Source organism: Tyto alba, unplaced genomic scaffold, assembly GCF_018691265.1.
Source record: "Tyto alba isolate M040663 unplaced genomic scaffold, T.alba_DEE_v4.0 Super-Scaffold_9, whole genome shotgun sequence".
Taxonomy (NCBI): domain Eukaryota; kingdom Metazoa; phylum Chordata; class Aves; order Strigiformes; family Tytonidae; genus Tyto; species Tyto alba.
The window spans coordinates 40,126,212-40,142,907 of NW_024881330.1; the positions used below are offsets into that span (position 1 = coordinate 40,126,212).

Genomic DNA, 16,696 nt, shown 5'->3' on the forward strand with positions numbered 1-16,696 from the left:
CTACATCTTTCCATAGTATGTGCTGTTCGTGCTGCACAGCATACTTAGTTCTAGCCACTCTTCTTCGAAGTTAAGGAGCAGAAATTCAAAGGGAATTGAAGCTGGCCAAGAAAATCATTAGAAAAATGAAAGATTTCCATGTACAAACTGAAGACGTCAGGACCGTGATGGTTTAGAAAAAGAGTGATACATGTACTTAACACTTTCTGCAAGAAGGAAGAGTGTTCAACAGAAATCAAAATTCCATGTTAAGTACATAGAAAAACATTGTTTTATATTTCAAATAGGAACTAAACTGATTTCTACCTCTTATTCTGCGCATTTCAAAATCGGTTGCTAATACAGTGCTGTATCATATCTGGTAACTCCAAAACTAGGCTGTTTTTGAGAAAACCAGCATAATCTTATGTAAGAATACTGCTCCGAAAGCATATTCGTTATCTAATTGTCCTTTACTTGAAAACAACGTCTTTGTTACAACCTAATCCACTTAAAGGTTTCCTAGTGAAGCCTTTCCTCTTGTTTATTTTATGCATTGGTCCTGATCGCAGCATTTTTACTTTGATTAGTAATCCAACAACCAGGGTTTTGATGACGTTAGTAAGTGTAAAAGACCTTTAATAAAAGCACAGTTGGATACTTCAGATGTTAAATATTAACATCCTGAAATCCATTTTTTTGGATTTTGGAGAGGAGGGTTGGGGAGAAGAGCAGGGAAAGAAGAGACACCCCTCAAACCTGAAAATACAATCCATAAAAAACATTAAAGAAAGAGCTCAAAATAGAGCTTGCCTCCAGCAGAGCTTGCAATCAAAGACATGTAGGCAGCAGACCAACCACTTCCCACAAACTGCAGCAAAATACACACTCCCCATGAGTAATCACACCTTTGTTTGCAGGGGAGAGGAAGAAGAGAAGAATAATCGGTGAAAAACAGCTTCCAATGTAAAGACATTTATGAAAAGAGCACATTCTCCTCTCCTGCCTAGTAGACCATCAGGACAACTAATTACTGAGTTTATATTACATGAAGTTTATCTGAAAAATAAGCCTATGGTTTGAAATACAAAATATAGCTTTAGACTTCAAAAAGAGCCCTAGAGGTTTTGTGCTGTGAAAGCTGCAGAAACAGGTCAAATTCAATCACAGCCAGTCATGACATTGCATGAATTAAGGTCTACAAATCTGTTAATGATGTTATGACAGTAGTAATAAAATTAAAAACACACCCCTCCCCCCAAAGCCCCATCCCCAGATAAAAATAAAAAATGTTTTAAAAAAAAACATTAATAATGACAACTTTTCCTCCTCCAATTTGAAAATTACCACTGCGAGGAAAAGTAGTATTTCTGGTTAACTAAGATCAACACGAGTACCATATCTATATTAATCAGACAGTTTTCTGCCCAGATGCAGTACAAGTCAGAGAATCAGCTGCACGAAAAAATCTGTAAAATATAATACTATCTTTTCTGGAACAAGTTCTTTTCTACATCCTACTGAAGTTTAACAGTTTGGAAGTGCAAAGGACCATCAAGTTTTGAAGTAGATTAGAAGAATCTGTAAGCAAAATAAGAACATATCTTGCAAGCAGGGCAGAAGTAAGAGAGAACCACACCTGACCAACGAGAGTGTGTTTCTTTCACCATCTTAACATAGTGACAAGGCAGGTACTAACCACCTGTGTATGCAACATTCTTGATCACATGTGAACTCGGTTTAAGCTGCTAAGCACAACTACTATCGAAAGATGCAAAAATAATAGGCCCAGGCTTCTCTTTACTAGAAAAGGCAGAAACTGAGGATGCAGGAGAGTTATCTCAAACTCCCATGAAACACCACTCTGAAATGAGGAGCACCACAGATTCCACCCAGGTATGTATATTTGTGAAAAGCCAAAATTCTCATACAAAAAAAAAAAAAAAAAAAAAACAAAAAACCACAAAAAAAAAAAAAAAAAAAAAAACACAAAAAAACCACACACCAGCAAGAGTAAAAACTATGCAAGTAATCTGTTTTACGTATGCCTATCCAAAAGCATGTTAAATACCATCTAAAGACACTTCCAGGGAACCTCCTCTATTCAATAAAACAGCATTTGCATTTGAAATATCCAAGGTAATTTAACAACTTAATAGGGACTTCAGCAGAAATATGCTTAGCATGTTTAAAAATATGGGGCAGAATGGGTTTTCTTTTACCTTTTTCTTGACTGAACGGCTACTCATGATTTTCTCCACAACAGGACCTTCAGCATCAGCAGATTCCTACATCATAAATACCATAACAAGAGTTATGAGAGTGCATCTTAAGGACTTCCTTCGTTAAGGACTTCATTTTTTTGCAACAGCAGTTTAATATACAGGAGGACGTTTTCCCTTTAGCAGAAGAACTTAGAGGATTCAGACAGATTTAATACCATAATAAAGGATCGAAGGATACTTGTTTAAGCCCATTTTTAAGAGCTAACTCTAGCTCTCTGTAAGGCTGACATGCACAAAAGCACACATACAGCCACATGGGCAGTTCACCTCTCCTAAAACAGCACGCACTTTCAGCACCATACCGTCTAAATATAAGACGATGTTCAAAAACTCTAGTTGGCTGTGTCCACCCAATAGCTATCAAAATTGTCTGCAATTCTCTAATATATTACTTCACTATCACAACTGCAGGCAAAACTACCAAATTCTCCTTCTGATAAGAGACAATTAACAATGGAGATCACATACAGTATTTCACAGGGCTTAACAAACTGCCAAATGAAATGCCAAAGAACATGTATATATATAGTCTCTGATAGGTCATCAGTTAAGTGAAGTAGTTCCTTGAAAAAGCGCTACAAAACAATGAGATTGTTACAACAGTCATTCCTACATTATTACCCCTCATCTTATTCAAACTATTTTATCCATCATTTACATTGCACAGAGAATAAAGTGTACCCTGCTGGGTACTACAAGGCAGTAATTTCATAAAGGGGTTCTTACAGTGCCTAGCAGCAGGGGACAAGCTTGAGTGGTTTATTAAAGTCACAGAAGCCAGACCACTGAATTCAGAGAAGTAAATTCAAGACTCCTAGCAGTCCAGTCTAGGTTTCCTTTAGGTAGAGACCATTAATTTTAAAGAACTGTGTCAAATTGCCTATCATCAGCTTGTAAACAAAGTCATAAATTAATATATACTTTCAGAAGTTAAAAAACGAATGCCTTCTGGCACACTGTGTCAACCATGGATGATTATCATTCAGGAAAAGGACCTATATTTTAAATTTGAATGCTGCAAGTTACAGCCAACCTTTTCGGTCCATTCATATCTGACCTGTTGCTCTGACTGAGAAGTATTTGAAGGAGAGTCTCTTCCAGCAGCATCAGCATCATCAGCCTCCTCATCTGAAATCTTGAACTCCAGGTCTTCTGTATAACGCTTCCTCTTCACCTGCCTGCTGGACCGTCGCTTCTAAATAAAAAGTATTGATATTTTTCATGAGAAACAAAACTGATAAATTGCACAACACTGAGAAAACTTCTTTGTATTTCTCAAATACACTAGTGTGTGGCAAACACTATAATTTTTACAACACCCTGATAGAAAGAGTGGAATCTAGATGCTACTATTCTAAATTCCTGTCTGCTAGCTGTTTTTAACATCTGTAAAAAAACAAACCAAAACAAAAAAAACAACAACAACAACAACAAAAACCCCACAAAAATAGCCACCACAAAACAAAACAACCACTTCATACTTGTTCTGATTTGGAAAGTGGTATTTTTAATTTTTTTTTTTTTTTTTTAGCACTACTAAAACCACATTAGAAAATTTAAAAGTGTATCTCAAAGTAATTAAAATAGAAAAGTTGCACCTCTCGATTCACATCTATGACAAACTTTGACAGATGGCCAATGCAGGAACCAAACACCACCTTTCTGCAGCTTGGCCCATAATGTTGCTAAGCAGTGACAACAACTTTCTTGCTCTCCCCATCCGCCCAGTTGTACCCAGATTATCTGGTAGGGGAAATACAATGAGATATGATTTCCTCACTCCACTGACCCAGCACTGTTCAGAAAGACATCCTGCAGCACAGCATGGGAAAAGACCCCAAACTAATGGAGGAGAACAAAAAAAAACTTGAACCACCCCAAACTGAAAACATGGTTTCTGAGTCCCCATACCCTCATCCCCAGGATGAGAGAAAGATTCAGAGAAACTCCAGAGAACAATCTGTAAAATACAGAAGCATGCATTTGACAGAATTTGCAGCTTGACTCTCAGTGCCAGACACCGTTTTCTGCAACAATTAAATTCAAATTCCCACATAGTCTGCACCAGATTATATATTTTGCAAAGCTGAGAGCATATGCTATTGAAAGAAACTGGCAAATGAGCATCAAATATCTCAATGGACTGATGTATGTATTAAAAAAAGTTGGATACCAACTGCTAAAAAAAAAAAAAAAAACAAACAAACCCCACACCTTTATGAATTGATATACTACTTATTTTTACATCTTTCTCAGCTTAACACACATCTTCACTGGTACATGCAAATACTTACACAGCTTGTTTAACAGATCTATGCACCTGGGTCTCTCAATGCACATAGACAAACTCAAATATTTACTTTTAGATAGCTAATCATACTTTTTAAAGCACAAATATCTGATGCACTTCACAAAATTAGGCATTCTTTCTTTAACTGTAAATTAAATTTTTGAGCAAAGGTGAAGTTTACATCGCCCCTTTAGACCAAGGTGATGTGACTTCTACCTTTACCGTAGTAACTTGTGGGGGTTCCCACAAAACTGTAACAATGACTTTTATATTTGAAAATAGATACCGCCTGGTAAATTTGTACTCTTGTTTCCGCAACCACTGATGAGAGAACATCAATTTTCTTTTGGGTCAATAGGTAAGTCTTACCACTACTTGTAGTGCCAAAAATCTCCTATTCCATTTCCCTAATAGACAGGATGCCTAAAACACAATGGTAATCCTCTATTTGATTTTTATTGACTTAGTTATCCTCCTGTTTCCTATAACATCCACGTGAGGCTTTTCAATTGTTATGCGCCATTGTCAGAAACTGTGCATACACTCACTTGCATCAGATTATCTTTTACTCATTAACTGATCTATAGATAGAGAGGTACAAAAAACCTGTACAGTAACAGACAAAAGTAAGTATTTTTCCTCTCTAAAGATAACAATGTATCACTTTGTGCATTACTACATCACAACGTTACAGAAGACTCAGTATTTAATACAAAGAATGCAACAGTGTCTTAGACAATGGCATAATATCTTATCTCAGTAAGGAAATGTATAACAAGTTTATTAATTCTAGCTGTCCTAGTGCACATGGTTGTAACCCTTCCCTAGGTTTATAGAAAGAAGTTTGGGTGCAGTACAACATGCACGGCGTGGGAAATCATTAAGAAAACAAAAACCACCTCAACTAATTTGTTATATTTAAGTAAAAAGTGATGCAAATATCCTAACTCTTGTATTTACAAAAAGAAGAAAGTACTTCAAATGTAAAGTATCACCCAATTGAGTTTCACAAAGAGAAAGTTTTGCCCCACTAAACAGAAAACAAGCAAGACATGCATATATATTGAACTGTAGACAGAATATAACCACCTGCAAATTAACCCAAAAACACAACAGCTCCAAAATTTCTTGTACATCTTTTGTCAGTGTCATTAATCAGGCTAAGAGAGACTCATGGCAAAGGACAGAAAACTTACTCTTCAAACATTTTAACATTTGCACAGTGCATCTCAACTTTTCTAATTAAGAATACGTGGCTTGCACAAATCAGAAGTAACACTTTTTTGTTGCTGCTTTTGCTTTTAACTAGAATACACGCAGTTACTCACACTTCCTTACGCTCTACATCCTTCTGGAAAACAGTAAGAGGGATGGCATAATCCATGTTTGTGTTAGGACACTACTGTTTGCCAACCTTTTCATCAGGCTGCTTTGACCATTCTCAAGAGGTCATCAGTCTCAACATCTCTCCTAACTAGAAGCAACACATCCACAGCCTGATATGCAACGAATAAATGCGATGGATTTCAGTAACGCCAGCATGACTATTTAGGAGTCTCATACTTTCTCCATCACAATTGGCCTCTACCGCTTCTACGAGGGAATTCTTATTTTTAATGCCCCCTGTGACCACTGCCAGCAGAAACAAGCCAGGAGCCGAACACTTCTTAACATAGCTAATGACAGAGAACACAAAAGTTGTCATATACGCTATTTTTATTTCCATATTTTCTTAACATGAAGTAAAGTTTGGACAGAAAGTGATAGGTATGTAGTGGTCAAGAGAAATTACCAATGTCAGCCAATGACTGGCAGTCCTGCAAAAAGGCCCTTCATCCATTAAACCAGAGTAGTTACAAGTCCGTGACATGCAGATTTCTGACATCATTTGTCATGTCTCATTCTTGATTTCAGGAGGTTTGCAAAGCCAATTCAAGAAGAAACATGAGGCTTATAAGCCAGACCTCATAATAGTACATTAAGTCTGCAGAGCAGAAAACTCAGCACCGTAATTGCAACAGTGATGGAAGAGAACACATGAAAACTCTGCAGCACTGTACACGTATCTGCAGGTAACAAGATTGTAAAGCGAAATTATGATGAGGAATACTTGTTTTAGTAAAATATTCATCATGGTGTTCTCACCTTCTTGGTTATGTCATTCTAAACAACACAGAAAATACCCAAATACCTGTAACAAAGACTGTGAGAACTGCCGTTTTATGCCTCTAAATTCTCAAAGGCTACACTGAACTTGAAAGACAGCATTACCTGAACCCCTGGGTCATCTTCATCTTCAGGATGAGGTGATGGTGGTGGAGTTTTCTCCAAATCTGAGTTTTCAGAACCTTCCTTTCCCTTGTTAACCTTTTTCTTCGCAGCGCTAGTTTCTGAATCTTGTTTCTTGTTACTGAAACAGAAGTATTTTTAATCAATATTTGTACAAAAATATAGGCAAAAAGTGATTAACAGTTGATCTACGAGAGAGTTATTTTCAGTGACTTCATTATTTTCAAATGCCTTCCTTATTTAACTATTTAAACATAACTGTAAAACCAACGATGCATGGGCCATCTACACATTTCCCAATCCTTAACAACAGACACTGTGCTTCTTCCCTTCAAGATCTTGGAGAGTGACACTGAATATGTATTCAGCAAGAAACTAAAAACGAGACTGAAAAGAAAAGAGCAGCTCTGTTCAAAACCTGCACTTTCTGAAAGAGGTCTTTGGGCAACCTCACACATGTGAAGAGAAACAGCATTATGCATGCACTTGTCTTGATGTCAACTGTGGGGACCAGGCAAGCAGAACCAGCGGAAGCATTACCAAAACAAAGGACCGAACGAAAAAATTCTTCATTTTCTTGTACCATCCCTGCTCTTTCCAAGCAGGACATGCGCTTTTCTGTGAGGTCTGAGGGCACCGACACAGCCTCAACGCATGCAACTGCAACTTGTATCGGGGGGAAAAACCACCTGGCTGGTATCTCAGCACCTACGTGATACTAGAAAGCGATATCCGCTGATGGCAGAGAAAAGTTTGGGATATTGTTTCTTCCCCTCTTCCCCCATGAAATGTTCACCAGCTAAGGAGCTGGGACCATGTCTCTAACCATACTGAGAGACCTGGAAACGGGTGAAGACGCACCTATCAAAATCCACCTTTAAATACATCGTCACCAAATCACACACCGTGATGATCTTCAGCACTGTGGGCGTGAAATTTTTAAATGGCAACACAGAAGAATCAACGGCAAAAGTTAGTAATTTTAAGCGCGTTTAGCCTTTGAATTTGTGTGGGTTTTTGCTAGTCTTTTTTCCCCTCTGTGGTCAATCCCCCAGGCCTGTTACTGATTTGACAGGCTGGTTGTGGAAAGTTGCCGGGTCATTTAAGAGCAGGGTTATGCGCTGGTATCTAATAAATGCAGAGTACAGGTCACCTAATGTTATGTCAGGTACTTTTATATGACTTCTGCACCCTCAACGTTTTAATTTCATACCCGGTAAACTGCCTGTGGTTTGTTTCTCCTTCATAATCCCCGGCCTTTTAACTTCTCAAACAAACACCAGCTTTAAGCTTGTTCATTTAGATCAGTGTGTTGGCCCACTGAAGGCAGCGTACTTTGGCACCGCGATTTAAAAATTCCCGAACGCGCATCGCTTCGGGACGGGGACAACCGGGTCGTGGCATTGTCCCCTTTCCCAGTCTGCGTTTAGAAGCCGCGTTGACTTAAAAATAAAGATTTACCAAGTGAAAAGGCTGGGAGTTTTGGAAGCGGATTTGTCCTGTGGCGAAATTACAGGGCGTGACACAGCTTTCCTCTCAAAACAAAACAAAAAAAAAAAAAAAAAAAGGGGGGGGGGGGAGGACGGACACGACACACACCAAAATAAAACACCTCAAAGTGTGACAATTTAATAAAAAAAAAAAAAAAGAAGGGGGTGGTGCGTGAGGTGAAGTTTGACAGGGCGGCGGGCGCGCGGGCAGCAGCCGCGCCGCGGGGCAGGGGCGGGCGCGCGGGCGGCGCGCGGGCCGCCGCTCCCGCTCCCCCTCCCCTCCGCGCGCGTTTGTTTCCGCTCTAGCTGCCACCAATGGCACAAAGCCGCAGCTGAAGCGGGGGCCCCCTTCGCCTTTCATCCGCGCGCCGAGAGCGCTCGCGTCGCCCGGGCAACCCGCGGCCACGTGACCAGCACCTGCTCCGCTGGCTGGCGGCCACCGACTGCAGCCATCTGCTTCCCTCAATCAGCGCCCGGGCGCTCCCGGCACCTGCGCGGCCGCGGCCGGCGGGCCGCCCCCCCACACACCCCCTTCCCCTACCCCCGCCACCTCTTATCAAACCACCGCGAAACCGCTTCCAACAACAACAAAAAAAAAACCCAAAAAAAACAAAACACAAAACAACAAAAAAAGAAAAACAGCAAACCCACACAACCTACCCACCCCCCCCCCCCCCCAACTTTTACATATTCCTCGAATTCGTTTAAATCAAAGGTGAGCCCGTCAGGGGAGCTGGGTGGCCTCCAGGTGAAGAGAGCTGACAGGCTGGCGCTTTTCGCCCCTGACCCCCCCCCCATAAATCAGAGCAAGGCGCGCAATTGAGTTTAGTAGTCATTACCGTGCCCTGGGTGCATCGCCGCCTATGAATAACAAGGCTTAAAGTCGGGAAGAATAGGGTGGCCTAGGTTTGATAAAATATCAATTTGCTGAAAGGCCGGGAAGCGCTAACAAGGGCCGGCCTGCCCCAGGAGCTGCGCTCCCCGGCGCTGGCTGCCCGGCGAGGCCCAGACAAAGACCCCGCCAGCGACTCCAGCGCTGGCGGCAGGTCCACCCCAACAAACGTTTGTTTCCAGCCCCTGTCAGACCTTTCCCCGCTCGTAGTGGCAGGGACTCCGAGCTAAGAGTATTTCATGACCTATATATACACCACTGAACCGTGCCTTGGCGTACCGAGTCGCTCTCGGCAAGGGAGATGCAGGCGAGGCAATCCGGACACAGTTTCACATCTACCCCCTTGCCAGGCCAGTTAAAAACAGACACATGAAAGAGCCACCAACTTGGGGAGAACAAAGCCCGTGTGCAGCTCCACCAGGAATTTTAAGTTCTAAACTCAGCGGAAGAATTGCTCTTTTTAAATGCACAGCTACAGCTTCTTTCAGGGAAAGAAAGGAAGGTGAAGTACAAATAAACCAGAGAACAACAGCACCATCCCCTTGAGCGAGGCGAGGCACTGCAGCGCATCCCGCACCCAGGAGCTTCACCTGGCCGGTGTGAGCATCAGCTTCCTCAAATTGTCAGCAACTCTTGTTCCTCTCCATCTTCCCACAAAGCCAGCATGATTTGTTCCTGACAATTAGATGTACCCACTTCTGACTCAGCCTTTCCACTTTCCAGCAGATCATACTGAGGCCACTCAGGAACGGCATTAGCCTGGATCAGAATTACCTTTCCACATGTAAGCACAGGCAGGTAAAAACCTGTTCTTAGAGACTTTGCCATTACCATCCGGGTATGTGCGTCAATGCTTAACTCTGGACACGCATCTGATAGCGTGTTTCCAAATCTGGCAACAAGGAAGGCAAACTGTAATATACATGTTTAGAAAACTCTCTCTCTTATTTGTTTTTACACATGCATGAATGCAAAATTTAGCCAAGTCTCACTAAAGACAAGGTAGTGTCCAGTCCCATAACGAGAACTAGAAATCTGGGAGAAACTGAAGTAGTACTTGCCACACACAAAACACTACAATATTTTAAAACTGTCAGTTAAAGCTAGTCCTTCTATCCAAGTGATACAGAGACATTTCAGATTAGATGTCTTACAATCTAGCTGCCCAATACTACTTTCTGCTTTCATCCTCTTATCCCCGAGGACTGCATAGCACACTGACCAAAAGGGATCAGTAAGAAGACAAACTGCAGAAGGTCAGACAAGCGATCAACGTGAAGGAAAACGAGCTGGAGAGGAAAACGGTAAGTAGGACAACTGAAATGAAAGCTTGAATTACAATTTGAGAACAAGTATCCAAACTTTGACAAGGCGTTTTGTGTCAGTTTGTCAAGCAGCCACCTACGGAGCTAGGTCAAACTCCAGGAATTTACAGGGCCAAACCATATGACTCAAAAATACCCCAAAAAGCATGGCATGCTTCGCAGGATTAAGAGGGGAAGTAATTAGCCTGTATGTTTACACTGTGCAACTACTTCATCCGATCTGAGTAACTGACAGATCTGTTTATTAGTGTAATTTATGATGGCTATCAGGATTTGGATGATGCTTTTTTCTGTAATTTTAACACCTAAAATAAGTCAGACGAACTACTGATCCCCATTTTACTGTTTGAGAACACCGTCCTGTGACAACTTCAGGACTGGAACCTGGCTTAGAAAAATGTTACACATCCACTGTGGATCATCAAAACCATAAAAAAGAAAAATAAAATAATAATAATAATAAAAAAATCCCTCCCTCTCAAAATGTTAGAGCTGTGAGACTTTCTGTACTGCCTTACCTGAGGGAAATAATTGTTTTTTTTTTTAAAGCTGCTAGTGTAATCAAAACCCGTTGGTGTTTTTTTAAATCAGTTTTTATGTGTCACAGAAGTGGGAAAAACAACAGGACAACAAGGTTTTTTTTTTTTTTTCCCAGCCTGAAAACTCAGCCAAATTAAGTATGCTTTGGTAACAGCGAAGCCCACGAGGCCTGCTTGCAGCAAAGGCAAAGGTAACTACCTGGCAGCTGGGCTGGTTCAGAAGGGAGATGAGGACAGGTGTGACCAGGAACAGCCCCACTGGACACACGCATGGAAATCCCGCACCATTTCCTGTTCTCTCCCACAGGCAGCCCCTTCCTGCCTCGCTCAGGATGATCCCAGCTTGGGTGTGGAAACTGCCACCACCGCCCCGGGACCTCTGTTCCTGTCCCCCCAGCTCCCCAGGGTGCTGCACCCCACTGCCCGCACCGCTCCCGCCGCGGCAGCGAGCCATACAACACACAGCCCCATCTCTGGGCCAAAAAAGTCCATCTCCACCTCCCTCTCTAAAAGAGGGAACTACGCTCACGCCCCGTGCGAGCAGCAACCCGCTCGCCCTACCCTGCCATCCCAGGCTGCTGCTGTATGTGTGGGAAGGACGAAGTTTCCCCTGCCACAGGGAGGGGAGGAAGCAGATAAGAGCAGCCCTGCAAAGCGCAGCACAGACAGGAGGAGGGACACGCTCCTGCAAAGAGCTGCCATTTGGCCCCCCGCAAATAGTTACGGCTTCTCCCACCGAGATCGGTGGCCACTCTCTAGGGTTTCACAGGAAGCAGCGGGAGAGGTATCAGCTGTGCTGCAGCGTGATCTTCTCAAACAGGTGGTCCTCATCTCCTCCAGGGACAGGCACAGGAGGAACAGACATCTGAGCCATGACTTTGCAATTCAGCAGGACTACTTGCTTTTCCCTCCCCGTCCCCTTTTGGAAGAATCTGCATGTTTTGCGTGTGCCTGAAGCTGGCTCCACAACATTAAAAGCCCACATAGTACTCAGCACCTGCACGATTTCATGAAAACCCTTCATTTGTGATCCTAGGTATACCTATATTTTGCTTTCAAACCCATCTAGTTTGGTCCACAATAGACTTGTTTTGCAAATATATTTTTTTTTTCCCAGCCACTGCTGTATTTGTCTTCCCATATTGTCAGGATTGGGCCAATATCCATTACAAGTGTTACAGTATAGCATTAACGTGTGATCTTTCTTTCAAAGTCAGCAAGTATGCAGTATAACATACTAGAAACCTATTTGGGTGTTTTCTTTCTTTTTAAGATGCCATGGGACACAGAATTCAAACAAACATGAAATTTATCAACTGCTTCAATTCGCTGACTGTTGTCCCTCACATGAAGGTGCATTTCAGTGGGGCAGGCTGCTCATTTTGTCACAATTTACACCAAAGATAGAACAGATGTGAAGGATAAAGTTTCTGGGTGTTTTTTTTTGTTGTTTGTTTAATAAAAGTATTATACTCTTATTCAAAATTGGAACTGAAGTAACAGAGTTAAATTATGAGCTATATTAAATTATAAAATTGTTAAGATACTTACATACTAGATTTTTAAAATCTGTGTATACTCTACTACAACCTATGTCAAAATCAGCTATCAAGGACTTGTTGTGCTCTATCCAAAAAATCGTTGCTCTTCAATAAATACATTTGCTATGTCTCACTTTACCTATCTGAATTTTACCTGAGTGCAAAACTTTTCTATTAAAACTGATCAGCTTATTCAGGAATGAAACCCATTAATTTTGCACAGCATTTAGAAATCTTAAAAAAAAAAAAAAAAAAAAAAAATCACACTACTTTCAACACTTAGAAGCAAAATACTGAGCAACATAAGCTGTAGTAGTAAACACTTGCCAGATAGTAACTTTATTAAAATATTTTAATTCAATATAATCATCCATAATCTATATTAACTTGCATTAATCTTACGCATCTCAGCTACTGTAGTACTTCCTTTCTGGAGTTAGTGCTGCTGAAATACGGTGGCTCAAGATGATTAAATGTTTGGACTGTTGATTTATTTAAAAACTTGCTTCAGTGACCTGTCGCTGGACAGGTTCCCCAATCTGTGATATTGCCAAAGTCAGCAAATTTCTTTCACCGATTTAATAAAATCTTTGGCAGCACAGCACCCCAATACAGTCTCAGAGTTCTTCAAAGAAGTTTGGTACTGAAGTTGACAAGACCACAAAATGAGAACAACCTTGTTTTCAAGAGAGCATTTGGTAAGAGACACAAGCCCATTATGGGAAAAGTAGGACTTTCTCCACACCCCTGAGTAAGCATAAGGAACAGCAACTGCTCTTAATGCTGCTTCAAACACGTCTCTCACAGGTGAAACAACAGGGCTTAGTACTTAGTAAAATACTGCGAGTCATCTAGCCACCTAGGGACAGGAGTCATTACCCAGGAAAGAAGACAAAGACTCTCCTACCAATACAACTAAACAAGCGGTTCCTTTGAAGGAAACACTGCATGACACGTCCCGCGATTTAGAAGAGATGCACAAAGGGATACTAGGATTGAGTGGATGGGACAGGCCAGCTCTGAGGTCCCGTATCTAGCAAAGCCACAGGAACCCATGCATGGTTTTGAGGCGGACTCCTAACCATTGCTTAATAAACAAAACTTCATTGTAGTCAAGACCTTGTAAAACCACGCTAATTGAGAAGTCCTGCAGTAAAAAGCTTTTTAACTTCTTGGTGGCAAAAATTGCTGGGAGATGCTCAATACCATGCAATATGACCTGGTCAGCCTTTAAACAAACCTATGAGTATAGCAAATGGAACAAAAAGGTTATTTTAGCTGATAACAGGATTTTAGTTTCAAGAACACGTACTGGGAGATATATAACTGAAGAGTTTTTCTAAGCTGTGAATTACTACGTCCGTAAACCCCATCCATCAGTCAGTGTGGAACACAGCCAGAGTAACTTCTGTGATACGGACAGGCTGATCAACTGTGATTCACCAAAACAGTTAATATAACCTGTTCAGGACAACATGTGATTTTGCAAGCCAGTGTTTATAAATTCTTCAGGAAATATGGTCTCTGCTAATACAGAAATTTCTCTTTCTTGCTAAAAGAACAAGTAACATGTTACTGTCCATGCCTCATTTAGCCATACAGCTGTATCAAACCTAACCAATAGTCAGTCTTGTAGAATATATGCAAAGCTGATTCATTAACTGCAATTTTTAAACCCTAATACAAATGGATTTTGCAAACTGATTTGGATTAACCAAGTCTGGCTGTGCTTCCATCTGGAAGTTATATTTTATAACACTAGCCACATCTTGAAAAACAGATTCAGATGTTTGGAACAAATTCAGAACAGTTGTAAGAAATTCTAGGTACAAATGAAAAAAAAAAAAAAAAGAAAAGAAAAAAAAAAAAAGAAGGGCTTTAATGTCTTTTCCCTCTCCATTTTCTTTCAAGAAGGCATTTATAATCATGGTGTTTAGGGAGTTGAGGGGTAAGGAAAGAATCTGTGTTATTATCTATGACATATTTACTCATGTGTAACGGCAGTTTGTTCTTTCTCATACTACTCTGTAGCATTTTAAGCCTATCCTGATAAAGGGCCATGATGCTGAGTGAAAACAGCTAAGAAACAGGGTTGAAGCATCTGGTCTATCCACAAAGATTTTCTGCTAGGAAAATTGTCTTTACATGAAACAGCAAAATAAATATAATCCCTACAACGAGGATACATCAATATCCATATAAAAATGCCTTTTTAACAGCAGCACTTACAGCCCATGGGTTGTAAATAGTGTCTGTAAGGGTGGTACAATTTCAAGCAGCACTAAGTACCTAACTTGCTACTTTATTTAGAGAAAAAAACACCAAGTCTTTTTACTCTAAGCCTTCATCTCTGGATTGGGTCAAACCTACATTAATTTGAAGCAATTTAATTTCTTAATACACAAGCCACATACAAGGACAGATGAACATTAGAAGAGAGGTAGTTTTGAAATCTAAACACATCCAGAAATTTTTATGCCTTGAAAAGAAAAATTAACTTTCTGCCTTTTAAGCTTGGTTAAAATAACTGTGAAGCCATAAACAGGAAAGCCAAACAAGAGAAATGTGCCCGAGTTCCTCAAAAACATGCTGTTGTAGATGGTAGAAGGCAAATGACAAAACAAGATTTCCTCTCCACCCACGCCATTTAGCACACATGCTCTAGAAATCCCACAAACACACTGCTTTTCTCTGATCACTGATAGAAGTTTCCTGACTTACCTAGCCTTTTTGCTGGTCTTGGGTTTTGGCGTGGTGTTTTTTGCTTTCTTTTCCTTTGGCTCTTTAGGGGTCTTAGGGACTTTGGGTGTCTTGGGTTCCTTCTTTTCCTTGGGTTCTTTAGGATCCTTCGGTTCTTTTTTTGCCTTGGGCTTTTTCTTTTTCTTCTTCTCTTCTTGGGAGCAATCCACTGAGTTTCTGCTTAGATTCTGGCTGTCAAGTCCCCCAGGAAAGTCTTCCTTACCAAAACCTTTACTGGGACCTTCTGCAGCAATGTGATTGTTTTTCTTTTTCTTTTTCTTTTGCTGTGGCTGCGGCTCAATTGACGGCAGATAATCATCGCTTTTCACTAGCTGGGTATTCGGTCCACTAACCTGAGTCATATCCGGCACTGGTTTCTCTAAAAAGGGTTCCGATGGAGAATGCTGAGAGAGACAAACAGAAATAAAATTGTAGATTTGCAGCTTTGATTTCTACAACTTTGCTTTTCTGGAGCAAGAGGCTAGAGAGGGAGAAAGTACTACACAGAAGACTAATCTAGTAACACATCTGAAACATTGCACATTAAAACAGTAAAAAACAAAGCATTCTGCAGGTAGCAAAATAACCAGAAAATCTTGGTATAACAAGGGTAAAATTATTCTAAAGCCTTTACATAAAGTGGAAGTATAGAAAATATTTACAGTCTTCAACATTTAGAAGCGAAAGGAAAGCAATTGTTATTGCGAATACTTCAAAATAGTTGTTAGTAGAATTAATTACTTGTTTATTAATTATTCAGTTGCACTAGAATTTTGTCCTCTGGGGAAAAAAAAAATGTTAAAGTTTGTTTCTAGACATGCAGAGGAAAACAAAGTATATTCACAGGCTGTATTTATAAAAAATTAATCAAGGCAATTTACATTGGTTCAGCTGTTACAGGAGGTATTTTGATCAGCAGGGGAAGGATTAAGTCACTTTAAAATGTAATACAATGTTACGTTTTATGTCAAAGTTCCACAGCTCCTTACTTGTAATGGAAACAGATTTGTTCGGGCTACAGACTGGGCAGAGAACTACTTTAGATGTTTGTGAACCTGCAAAAACATCCTATTTCAAAGTCTGTATAGTGTATCAGGTTTACACCAGATTTAAAGTACATGAAAACCTACGTATAATTACACAAATGTCAAGTGCCTGGACTAAACATATTGGATATATTTGCAACTCTTTTCCTCTTAATGGTCCTGTTCTACACAAAGATCCATGAGCCTGCAAGAAAAAAAAACGCCTAAGCTGTGCCATGACACTGCAGCATAGCAAAGCTCTACCCTGCTTCTCCTCACTGCCTGCCTGTGGACAACTGTGC

The 16,696-nt window shown here is 40.6% G+C and overlaps 1 protein-coding gene across 1 annotated transcript in view; it reads right to left on the reverse strand.

Annotated features, from left to right (window-relative positions):
• Positions 1–16,696, reverse strand: part of CHD7 (chromodomain helicase DNA binding protein 7) — a 133,017-nt gene that overhangs the window by 43,961 nt on the left and 72,360 nt on the right. Inside the window, 4 exon segments of the mRNA XM_042785780.1 lie at positions 2,202–2,267; positions 3,322–3,459; positions 6,826–6,964; positions 15,352–15,773. Of these exon segments, the coding sequence (XP_042641714.1) occupies positions 2,202–2,267; positions 3,322–3,459; positions 6,826–6,964; positions 15,352–15,773 (765 nt within the window).